The following is a 13,292-nucleotide window of genomic DNA, read 5'->3' as shown; positions in this document are numbered from 1 at the left end:
CCGTATCGCAGACAACATAGTGGTAAAGACCTATCAGAATGAACTTGTTTGAATTTTGTATTCCTTGTCCCCGGGGCCAAGCTCACAAATAAAGAAAAGAAAAGTATACTATAATCCTACAATCAGAAAAATAAACAAGTTGTCTGGTGTGTACAGCTGATAGAAGATCTCTGGGCACCATTATCATCCACTTCGGCTGCTATTGAAACCAACAGTTTTATATTGGACTATTGTCTAATTCTCTTATCGCTTTCAATATACCATTTCAAATTTCTCGTTCTCTCTTCTTCTATATACATTTTTGTATCGATATCACATATTTTACTAATCAAACGATTTTAGTCGTCTATAAACAAGGATTAGGTGATTTACTAAAGCAGGGTTGTTTATAAACCATGATTTAGGCGACACCAAAGCAACATTTTCACAAAGGTAAGATTGGAGTAATCTTAAGCATGCGGTATTAGACTATATGATTCCTTTGACCATTAAGTTACAATCCTTGATTTATTTTTATTGTATTTACGAGAGTAAAAATTATGTGGACCAAGTATAAGGAAATTTGTAACATTTCAAATTAGAAAGATTACATACTGTATACAAGTCTGAATACATTTCCCGGACCATTACCGCACATTATCAGTAAGAATACTACGATGTTTAACGTGTATATATGCGCCAATTCACACAGGCGAACCATAATTCGAAGCCATGATGTCCAGAACATTGTTCATAATTCATTACTTTAGATTCTGACAAAGACCAACTCAAACGACAACTTACTGAAAACTCCAGAGGGATGTGGCAGTAAGATATGCTTTAGTGAAATATGAGAAGAGATATGTATGTCAAGAAAGAAACATGAAGAGCACATCAGCACTAGTTTGATTTCACTGCTGCAGTTTCTCGGGGTCATGCTCAGAATGGATACACTACTTGTAGTTGTCTAATAATGAAGAGAGTTCTCGGTACTCATGTGCACAAAGATAAGGATCTAACTCCTCCAGTACCTGTAGTTGTCTATTAATGAAGACAAAACTGATGATCAAATGATAATTACTGACGGGACTAAAATACCCAACACAAATGTAGCCCGGGTCTTCTAGCTGTTTACAAATTAGTTAAGCTGGGAATACTTCTATGTTACACTCACCTCATATTTCTCTTCTCAGCATACTATCTAGAATTAAGCTCTTAGCTTGTTTCGGTTCTTTTATCATCATTTTGAGCTCAATGTAGGGCAGATACAAAACATATAATGTACTAATAAACTCAGTCTTCTTCGGCATTCTTTATAAAACAGTATTAATCGCGCTGGTCTTTGGTTATTGGTTAACTAGGTAAAAAGTTGCATCTTCATCTATTTACCTGGGCAAATGCCTCTGCTTCAATCTTCTTACCAGCACATTGTTTGATACATATCATCTCTGCTACATTCTCTGTATTATTCTTCTTTTCTTCTGAAATCGGCATACCTAGCATACATATTGTCATAAAAGTTTTATGCATTCAGCTTTCAAGGTGATTCTTCCGTAATATCACGCATTTTCAGTTTTAAAAAAACTGTACAGAACTTAAAATAATAGTTTTGCTATTCTTGTTTAATAATATTTTCCTGCTTTCAACAAAAAGAGAAACACGATGACCCTCATTCGACATTCAACACCTCTCAACTATACTGACATGAAAGTATTAGAACAAAAAAGAAACTTTTTCTAGGAAACTTAGAAAGGATACGGTGCAACTTTATATAGTAGTAGTAGTAGTAATCAAGGCCCATTTTTGTTGCATTAATCATTTTGCCTAGCAAATAAGACGAATGTTCAAGTTTCAATAGCACATCTATGAACTAATACCCTTTTACATAATTTAGTTTACAATTCGAGAACACACTTTTCTCAATAATTCAGCCATCTTGTCCGAAACTTGGATGCTTAACCTCGTTTTACGGGCCTTTGCACATAGGTTTTATTTGGATCTTCTGTCTTAAGTTTTGGGGGTCGAATCTCTCCTTTTTTAACCTGCAAAACACATTAGTAAGAAACCATTTCGCTCATATACGCTAGAATGAATAGAATTTCAACTCTTTTACCTTCTTTCCACCCTTCATAAAATCTCTCCAACTAGAAACCTGATGATAAACAGAAATAAAGGTTAACATCAGTAATAAACAATTGAGTCGTAAAGAGATGAGATGTAATGACAGGACACGGCACCACATCACGACAAGTAGTTACAGGTTACAATTAAGACTTCGTTTGATGAACAAGGGGATTCATATGTACCCAAAATCATTAAAGTAGTTTATCACGTGAAAACTGTTACCAACTGTATATGCCAATTTGGTTCGGTTTCTCTACCTATTAACCGTAACCAAACTGTCCAAAACGGTTTTTTGGGTCCGTTTATTGGTTTCGGTTATCTTCGGTTTTTTATTTTTAAAATTAAAATTAAAATTTTAATTAAAAACATATATATATATATTAGTCTTTTTTTTCTTTAAGTAGGGTTCGATAAACATACTTAATCTCAACACTCGAACAAGGCAGGCTTTGTCCGTAAATAAATCAGCTTTTTACTTATACACTCCTGCCCTCGCAACATATGAAGGTTACCATTACCAAGTGAATAGCTTCAGTCCAAACTATTGATGTACTACAGAAAATGTGCCTCAATACTCAACACCTCAATTGAATACTAAATATTGACTATATGTATAATATAATTTAAAAATTGAATATAAATTTAAATTTTAAAAAATATATAATTTCGGTTCGATTTTAAGGTCAATACCAAAATTACCAAACCAAGTTATCGGTTCGGTTACGGGTTTTTTACGGTCTTCTCGGTTACGGTTTTATTCAGTCCGTTTTTTTGGCTCACTTTCGGTTTTTGTTTCAAAGATTTTAAAACTTAGAAAATTTTAAGTAAATCAAATTTATTGAGCGATGAGATAACTACTCAAAATATTTATTTCTGCTTCGGGTATCCAAATTTAGTATGTGATTCAACTTCTTACACTATGCATGCTTATGTATGATACAGTGGTTATACCATATGCAGTATCTATAACAAAGTTCGACCAGTACAGGATTTGTGACCATATAAATTTGTTGTTACAAAGAAAGAGAGGATTAATTTGGGCCTTTAGTAGACTCCTGTAAATTACTTCACCATGTTTCCTAAATGGCTTCAAAACAATACACAAACTACGCAAGCTATATGCCAGGTAACTAAGAATATGCAATTTCGCCACCAATTTAACAGATCAGCCTCACATATTAATGTCAACCCTCATACTCGGAAGTACATAATTACATGTGTTACTTGTCACAATTATCAGGAAGTTACCAAGTGTGATAGATAATAGATGTCGCAAAACAACATATAATTCTTCCCCAACTTCCAACCACAATGCACAAGTCTGATGCACATAATAATGTTATGTGATAATAGAAACTAACCCTGTTATTTAGCAAAAAAAAAAAGAAACTAACCCTGTTTTCTCTTGTTCCTTCCCACTGTTCCTCATGTTCCCGCTTTCTTTTCCACATCTCCTTTGTTTCTTCTTCATCCTTCTTTAATCTACCTTCCTCTTCTGATATCTATATAGCGTCAAAGAAAAGAAGATTCAGTGAAGGAACAAAAAAAAACAGCAATCAAAACATAAAAACAGTAATATCCAGCATACCCTCATCTGCATTTTCCTGCGTCTCCATTCCTGGTCTGTTAAAAGTTCACGAACCTTCAATTTCAATTGATTCTGGAACTCCTCTGACTTTAAATATTCTTGCTCATACTTTCCCTGAAAGATTAAAGTCAATGAGCAGCATAATAGCCCCAACTTGTGATACTCAGAATTGCAAGTAAACATATAAAACTGATGAATATAACAACTGGTCTTCAAATCAACCCACCAGTGCTATCTAACCACCTCGGTATGTAGCTCAACTTTCAAAATGAAATCTCACTTTGGAGTGCGAGTACTTACTAAGTAATGCATAGCAATTAAACCAGATGATTCAATAACATTAGCAACTCATAGATTTTTTAAAAGGAGCTTACCTCATCAACCATTGATTTTAACTTGGAGGCATTATCCTTCTTCAGTTGCTTCTTCCTCTTTGATTTTAGTTCTTCTGTACACCGAAATTACTGATGAGCTATTTGATAGTGATGATATAAGTAGGTTTAGAGTACGATGTATAAAAACCGATCATAACAACAAAACATATGTTGCTAAATACACAGGGGCGTAACTAATATGATGCAAAAATTCTGCAAGATATTACTTAATGCATGACAAGACGTAGCTCAACAACAAAATGTGAACCAAAACAACCAGAAAGATCCGTTAATCCAATAACATAACAGAAATAGAAGACTAAAACGGATTTAACAAAAATAGAACACAAATAGATATGAAATGATTTTCAATGTAAAAGATAATGCTAACCCAAGGAAACATCCAGTAATAAGTACAACTCACTTATATGGTGAAATTTACAAGAGATGGAGCAAACCTTTTGCTGAAGTGACTTGGATCAGAATGTATTCTCTTTCCTGTGAATCAAGTAGCAGTTGCTGTGCTTTTGCTAGAGCTGTAAAAGTTACAGATATATATAATAAGGACATATGGGGGCAACAAATTAAGAAGAAATATATAATGCTCATGCTCAACTCTGTAATACTTCTGAGTTTAGATACAGATGGAAATGCAATAGAAATTCCCATCTTGTAAAGAAATAAATTTTAAGCATATAATCTGGTTCTAATTTTAAATTACCTCCTTCCGCAAACTTCATTCTATATTTTTTAAACATTACATTATGCTTTCGTTAGCATTCTTTTCTGCTAATTAAACAAAGAAAGATGAAGACCGTAATGTAATTTAAGAAACTGAGAGCTTATTTTTTATTTTATTTACTTCATTAAATCAACAAACTTCATTTTTCCTCAAAAAATCTATCAAGATAACCTTGACCTGACAGGGGAGTGCATAGATGAAGCTTCATGGTTTCTTTTGATCCATAAGTAGTGTCTCATATAGATCAGATTTCATAAAAAATAAGATGGAATTTCATAAAATCTGATATTGCTGTTGTACTGTTGGAGATGTATAACAGAAACCACTGAGTTGGTCTGTGTATGTCGCAACTGATGTGCATTATATAGTAATCAAAGTTACAAGAGTTATGTTAGTATCTCAACCAGTCCTAGAAGCATTAGTTAGGTCTCGGTTTAGCAATTATATGCCTACTCTAACAAGTCTTAACAACTGATTATCTGCAAGTCTGCCGTGCCTATCAATTCCATCACACAAGTTTTTAACTTTAGACATATCCAAATTGGGGTAAGTAGCTCGGCCAGTCTCAAGAAGACACCTCTTTAGTTATATCAATTCGCTAATTATGAAGTTAACGTCACATGTTCTTAAGATAGAAAAAACAGAAAAGAAGCAGTCTTAAACACCTAGTCCTGGACCACAAAAAGCTAAATTAGGAGAAAGAGATGTCAGAGTCTCGAGACTGAGAGGCCATTTGTTAAATCTGAACCATGATTCCGAATGAATTAAATTTCTGGAGGAATAATAATCTCAATGCTGAATGAATAATTTTGTTTGACAAATAAAGATTCTGAAATTTACGAGCGACAATATTTATTAAATATACCCTTTAAATAATTAATGATAAAAATCAATCTAAATCATTTATATGATAATATAACAACGTCCATTCAAATTAAATAACTAATTAAAAAGTAATAAAATTTAAATATTGTCTATCCTTTAAGTAAAAAAGAGTAAATATAACTTTTTAAAATCGAAAAGTTTTGTATTATGCTTTAACATCAGAGGAGGAAAATTTTACACGTTAAATAATGAGTTAATATTGCACTACATAATTATCATAAGCAGTTCTCATGAACCATCCAGCTTGGTCACTCAGTCTGTACCTTCCATCTACATTTCAGCTTCGTCCAGCTGATTTTTAAGTTTACTAAACTATCCGAACAAGTAAATCATTTCTATCCAGATTTTTGGGTCTCCTCCAGGGCTTAACAAATGACAACCAAGTCTATAACCTAAGTCAAATATAAAAAGACAAATTGATCTATTCGAGCCTATGATTTGCAAGTGATTTGAAGTATGATTCCGTTAACTAGTTCAAATAGTTCTTATTTGTTATCCTTTGACCTTTGTGCACAAATGACGTCCAGCCATAATAATCAAGATTAAAAACATTATCAGCTTCAGCTACCAGAGAATAATGCAATACAAATATACAATACATGTTACTTTAAGATCTCCTGCAGAGTTGATCACTAACTCATATACTTTTGTGTTAAGTTGCTTCCTACAATCAGCTTTATTACATGTTTCTCGAGTTTGAATTTATATCTTACTCTATTTATTCCAACTGCATAACCCCCTTGGGGTTAGGTAGATATGAGACCAATATGTATCATTGTTATCAATTCCACACCCACGGATTCTCCTATTCTTGTTTCTTTACTTACAGTGCAATCTTTTACTTTACAACAGGATTATATTATCTGTCTATACCAGGATGATGATCGCTAAGAATGCACAAATAAGCTAAATGCTGCTATACACAGTAATGAGGTCCTATCAGTATCAGTTGGAAAGTTGGAATGAACTAATAGACATTCAGCTTAAACCTTGAAGTATTACAATACTAGGCAAGAGGACTGGATGTCGTAGACTCATAGACACTATTTAAAGATGAATATAAAAAAATCACAACCACTTCAATGAAGAAAAGAGTATAATTTTGACTAACAGAAAAATGGTGTTTTCGGAGCAATTCTATAGATATGTGACTACCTTGAAAGCTACAAGCGGGAAGTTGGAAAAATTGGGTTATCCTAAAAATGTAAATCTTACAGATTTAGCAATATTAGCATGAATTTTGTTTCTATCCAACAGTTTATCACACTATGCATTAACTTACCACCAAATGCCTCCTTTGCTTGTGGATGCTTGCACTTATCTGGATGGACCATCAGCGACAACTAAATCACCATAATTAAATTAAGCATGTCACTGCAAATCCCAGAATAAAAGGGGGGGATGAAAACAGAAGCAGCTTAATGGTTATAAAGAAAATACCTTACGATACTGCTTCTTAATTTCTTCAGGAGTAGAACCAAAGGGGAGGTTAAGATACTCAAAAGGATTCAACTTGAAGCAAGAAAGAATCCTACACATAATAATAATAATAATAATAATAATATAATTAAGAACCAAACGTAGATGTATAGAAAAATAGAAAGGAGGGGGATGGATTGTATACCTAGCGACTTCGTTATCGCGCTCAACCTCGCCGACTTCAGCGAAGAAGGCTTTGAGAAGCAAATCGTCATCCACGTTGGTACTGCTCGTCTCTCCCATCGACCTTGCTGTTTCTTTTTGGGGTTGTATTGATTTCACAAAATTCAACAAGGAATAACAGATGACAAACAATATCAAACCGGGTCAGATTTATTGCCCCGTTTGCATTGTTGGGTATGCTTCTCTATTTACTCCTCGGACCAATTCCCCCCAAACTCTTCCAAATTTTGCTAAAAATATTTAATTAACTTTTCAAATATGTATGTATATACTAAATATTAAATTATTAATAATTATGAATTTATATTTTACCGGTCTATTAACTATAAACTGAATATAAAATAAATATACTAGGAGTCTATCAATAGAAATTGAGAATATAATATAATTTACAAACTCGAATTACATTAAATATATTAAAAAATATAGTTATTTAATAATGGAAGTTTATTAACTAAAACCCAAATAACTAATAATTATTTAGAACACATGCTCAATTAATTGACACGAAAGTGATCTATCTATACAAAATCCCTTTTTATTATCATGCATATCGGGATATGTTAATAAAATATTAATTAAAATTATAATTAATATGATAATAATGAAATAATCTATTAAGAGTTTGTTATCTTATGTGAATGAAAGCAAAAAATATGACTCTTTACAAAAAATTTAAATTAATTTAGTAATTTAATTAGTATAATAATAATAGTGGTAGAAATTATATACTAATAGTTTATTTACCAAAAGCAAAAAAATAAAATATGAGAATTTATACACACTTTAATAAACGAAATACTATTTCAATAGGTCACAATATTGTTAAGTTTAAACCCAATATGTGGTATGAGTTTGGTGATACAAGACATAATTGGATTGTGTAATAATTATAAGTGTTATTATCATAATGGGATTGAGTAATAATTATATGTGTAGAGAATTATTATAATAATCAAAATAGATATGTCTTTTTGGCTAAATTTGTGATAGTTAAATATACATAGTCATGTTATTATTTTGATGTATGCTTAATAGATGTAGTCGTCTTAGGTATCGTGTGGGAGATACTTGAGTATTGGATGACTCAAGTATCAATTTGGGACACTGTTAAGCTGTTATGTATTGATGTATTATTGATAATTATTTGAATTAATAATACAAGTTTGGACGTGGGTTTTGCGTGTGATATATATTGTGTGTGTACTCTGAATTGGTAGAATTGAATTTCGAATATTTTTGTGTGTTTTCTCCTAACAAGTGGTATTAAGAGCCAAGATTGAAGGTTCATGGTGAATTGGGCTGGAGGAAAGTTCGAGATTCAATTGATATGGCGGAGATGATGGATTTGATGGAAGAGACAAAGTTACGTGCGAATTGAGGGCTGACTTGCACCGTGGATCATTTCATTTGGACTCGAGGTGGAAGATGGACGGGATCATTGCAATAGTTTCAATGGTTTGATGGTTGATCAACCAGGTGAAATTTTTTGGATGATTTTGTTATTTTTTTCAAGTGGTCGAGAGATTGTGAAAGTAAGGATCAAGTGACTCAATGGTGAAAGGAGACACTCGTGGTTGATGCACGTGATTTTGTGGATGGGTATATCGTTATGATCAAGAACGGTAAATTGGAGTTCACTATACGGGTTTTAGTGATTCTCAAAAGTTGGAAGAACGAGATGAATGAATTCTTGTTCGAGATGTTTTGATGGTTACCATTCAACATGATCTGGAGTATTGGGTTGAAGGGGAGGAATGTTGGGTTTAAACCCAATATTTGGTATGGGATTGAAGATAAAAGACATAACTGGATTGGGTAATAATTATATGTGTTGGCAATTATTATCATAATGGGATTGATTAATTATTGTATGGATAAATAATTATTATTGTAATCGTATTAGGTATGTATTGTTGGTTAAGTTTGTGATGACTATATATACATAGTCATGTTATTATTTTGATGTATGCTTAAGAGATGTAGTCGTCTTAGGTATCGTGTGGGAGATACTTGAGAATTGGTTGACTCAAGTATCAGTTTGGGAGATCGTTGATGTGTTACGTATTGATGTATTATTGATAATTGATTGAATTAATAATACAAGTTTGGACGTGGGTTTTTCGCGTGATATATGTTGTGTGTGTACTCTGGATTGATAGAATTGAATCTCGAATATTTGTGTGTGTTTACTCCTAACAAGTATTACTAAAGTAGTATTTTTTATATATTTGTTGAGTGGCATTTATGACACTTTATAATGCTCTAATAAGCTTTGAATTGATGCATTTGTACTCAAGTTGTTAAGTGTTTTAACGTGTTTTCTAGTATTTTTTCATTTCAGACATTAATCTGTGAATCAGGTGAATTAGCATTATTTTGGTGCTAATTTGGTGTCAAGGTGGTTGTTATTCCCTAACAATATAATAAGAATTACAGAAGGGGGGGGGGGGTTAAAAGTAATTATGGCTTCATGTTGAGATTTATGAAAAATGTTTCTAACTCGATTTATATCTAACTGTTTGATTTGCAAAGTGCGGAATACAGAGTTAAGTTAATCAAACATAAAGTAATAAAAACTCAGATCTTTAAAACTTTCTGGTGGATTTGAATGTATCCACCAGATATATATATATATACATACATACATATATATATATATATATCAAGAGAACCATGTGAAGTTTGAATAGCTCACAGCTGCTTTACAAGTGAACAACTAAACTTACAGAGAAATGCTACATGATACAGCTTACAAATGTTTCTCTGAAAATGTGTTTTGCTTAGTCTATTGTTATTTTTGTTCTCTTTGCTACACTTGGTTTATATATCACCAAGTTTACATAGAATAAGACAAGATACTAAAACAAAACCTATCAAGTCTAACTTCATGCTGCTTCACTACTCTATTCCAGCATCTTTGAAAATCTTCATAACTTGCATGGAAATGGTAATGCTTCTTTGTTCTCAAAACCCTGCTAAACATGTTGCCACATTCCTTTTGCAAATACTCGACGCATGTGATTGTGTTGTCACTGTCAACAGATATTTGAATTGATCATCCGTCGGGTACATGCTTGTTATCCGTCGGGTAGCCTTATTGATCATCCGTCGGGTAGCTTTGTTGATCATCCGTCGGGTAGCCATTTATCACTTGACTCTATTTCATTTGTGCAGAATTACAAGATATCTTATATTTATATTTAATCAACTTATTCTGCACATCTACTAGCAGTCTACATGATTCATAAGCTACTACAGAATCTATACAAAGTTGTTTGCAGAAATGTGCTACATTACTTATTGTTACATAAGCTACTCACCCGATGGATATCAATTAGTCATCCGTCGGGACTATATTGAATCATCCGTCAGGACTATAAGTGATCATACGTTGGGTGCTACAAAATTCACTAAGTTAAATCTACTAAGGTGTTTTGTTTAGCTTATCATCAAGTACACAACATATTCCTAACAATCTCCCCCAATTTATGTCTACTGGAATTATAGCCATAAATTAGGAGAGCCTTGATGATAACAAAATATCCTAAAGATACAGATTGAAAAATAGTAGATAAAACTGATAAGTGCTACAAGTTGTTGAAAGTTAAACAATACAAAGTACACAAAGAAATTGCTCACAATTGTTATCAAGATGCTCCTCTAGTCTGAGCAGATAGATCTATTTCCTTGATTGTCTGGATTTCTTCCCAAGCCTTCTGTTTTTTTCTTCAATTTGATTTTGAAGTTGTCTGTAGAATTCAAGTTCATCAGCTTCTGAGAGATTTAGCATTTCCTGTATTTCCAAAAGAGTCTCATTGCTAGAGATACTCAATTAGTCCTCCAATCTGAAGAATCTTCTAACACCTTTGTCATCCATGAACTCCATCAGCCAATATACAGATGACCAACATTCACTTTGTTCTCCTTATTCACTCGACTTGATTCTCCTGAAACAAAGTTTTTGGAAACTGATATATACTTTTCATTTAACTTGGCAAGTTTGGCTTTGCACACAGGTTTGCTCACAACCGACGGATGAGGATTTGGGCCACTCGATGGATAATCCTTTTGATTATCCGACGGATGACTCTCATCATCCTTCGAGTCCACATATATTAGCAATCCTTCAACCAAATTGGATTCCAACTTCTCCTTACTCGTTATCCAGGCTGCATCACAAAAGGACTCAATACCTTGAACTTTGGTGATTTGAGCATGAACATCTCTAAATGATTTCCATGCCTTAATCACCTCTTGTTCTCGTTCAAGTTGCTTCTACAAAATCTCTTCTTTCTCCAAGGACTCAGTTAATTCCTCCTTAGCAATCTTACATTCTGGTTTCAATTTCTCAAATTCAATAAACTGAGACTCTAGCACATTATTCCTCTCACTTAAAAACAAATTATTTTCTTTGATTTTAGCATTTTCCTTAGTGAGAGACTTAAGTGTAACACGCAAATGATATAATTTTGTAGACATGTCATTAATTGCATCATTACACTCAGCTTTAGATAAATGTGCTAGGTTAGTGGTGATTACCTGATTACTTGAAGAACTCGTTTCTGTTTCATCAGACTTGGCCATTAGGGCTAGATTGACATAGCTGACATCTTCATTTTTATCCAGACCATCTGCTGCCCAGTCATTTTCTTGTGTAATAAAAGCCATTTCCTTTTGATTGAGCAACTCAAAATACTTCTGTTTATAATCCACAGGCTCAAACTTCTTCTTGCTGGAATCTGACTTTCTACACTCACTGGAAAAATTCCCTGCCAAGCCACATTTGAAACATTTGAATTTTGATTTATCCACCATGTTTCTATTTGGCTTAGCTGCTTCAAAGTTCTTCTTGAACTTGAGCTTGGAAAATCTTCTGGAAAGGAATGCAAGATGTTCATCAATATCATCCATGTCAACTTGGCTCAAAGAATCTTCATTTTCAGCTACCAGCTCCTTGCCCTTGTTTTCACAGACCTTTGTAGTAGACTCAACCGCTTCTACCTTCACCTCTTTCTCTTTCTCCAACTCAGCAACCAGTGGTATAGACCCTCCTTTCCTTCCTTTCTTCATCCTCTCATCTAGCTCTATTTCAAGCTCATAAGTTTTCAGGATGCCATACAGTCTCTCCAGAGTAAACTCCTTGTAATCTTGAGAGTTTCTCAATGAGACTGTCATTGGTTTCCATTCCTTTGGAAGAGATCTAAGGAACTTGGGATTGGAGTCTTTTGTCTGATAGACTCTTCCATGCAACTTCAGAGCATTTAGCAGGTTTTGAATTCTACTAAAAATGTCAGTGAGAGACACACTATCTTCACAATGAACGTGCTCATATTGCTGAATTAGTAGCTGCATCTTGTTCTCCCTTACTTGCTCAGTACCAACACATATAATCTGAATTGTGTCCCAAACCTCCTTTGCTGTTTTGCACTTAATGATGTTATCAAACATATCACCATCAACTCCATTAAATAATATATTCATGGCCTTCTTATCTTTCCTGACTTGCTCAATATCAGGATCTGACCATTCATGCTTAGGCTTGGGAACAGATGGTTCATTGCCTGTTGCAGCTCTCATGGGCACATGATGACCTCTCTCTATGCAATCCACATAGGCCTCATCTTGAGAAAGAAGATGTAGGTGCATCTTCACCTTCCAGTGGTGATAATTGTCTTTGTCTAGAAATGGAATCTTGACTCCAACATCCTTCTTGTTCATCTTCCTGTTTTGATGTGAATTGTGATCTTTAAACTCTTTGTACTTCAAGAGTTTGCTCTGATACCAATTGTTATTCCCTAACAATACAACAAGAATTACAGAAGGGGGGAGGGGAGTTGAATGTAATTCTGGCTTCCTTTTGAGATTTATGAAAAATGGTTCTAACTCGATTTATATCTAACTGTTTGATTTGCAAAGTGCGAAATACAGAGTTAAG

At 33.6% G+C, this 13,292-nt stretch overlaps 1 protein-coding gene across 1 annotated transcript; it reads right to left on the bottom strand.

Annotated features, from left to right (window-relative positions):
• Nucleotides 1–1,745: 1,745 nt before the first annotated feature.
• Nucleotides 1,746–7,571, bottom strand: LOC141712623 (J domain-containing protein spf31). The gene is made up of 9 exons (XM_074515629.1): nucleotides 7,317–7,571; nucleotides 7,133–7,223; nucleotides 6,975–7,035; nucleotides 4,524–4,601; nucleotides 4,066–4,139; nucleotides 3,692–3,805; nucleotides 3,498–3,605; nucleotides 2,093–2,131; nucleotides 1,746–2,021 (listed from the first exon to the last, which is right to left on the bottom strand). Exons 1-9 carry the CDS (start codon nucleotides 7,412–7,414, stop codon nucleotides 1,935–1,937), a joined length of 750 nt encoding a protein of 249 aa, XP_074371730.1. The 5' UTR covers nucleotides 7,415–7,571; the 3' UTR covers nucleotides 1,746–1,934.
• Between the last annotated feature and the right edge of the window lie 5,721 nt (nucleotides 7,572–13,292).

This window comes from Apium graveolens, chromosome 3 (genome assembly GCF_009905375.1).
Source record: "Apium graveolens cultivar Ventura chromosome 3, ASM990537v1, whole genome shotgun sequence".
Taxonomy (NCBI): Eukaryota; Viridiplantae; Streptophyta; class Magnoliopsida; order Apiales; family Apiaceae; genus Apium; species Apium graveolens.
Note: the sequence above shows the minus strand (reverse complement) of the source record. Positions and strands in the feature narration are given on the sequence as shown.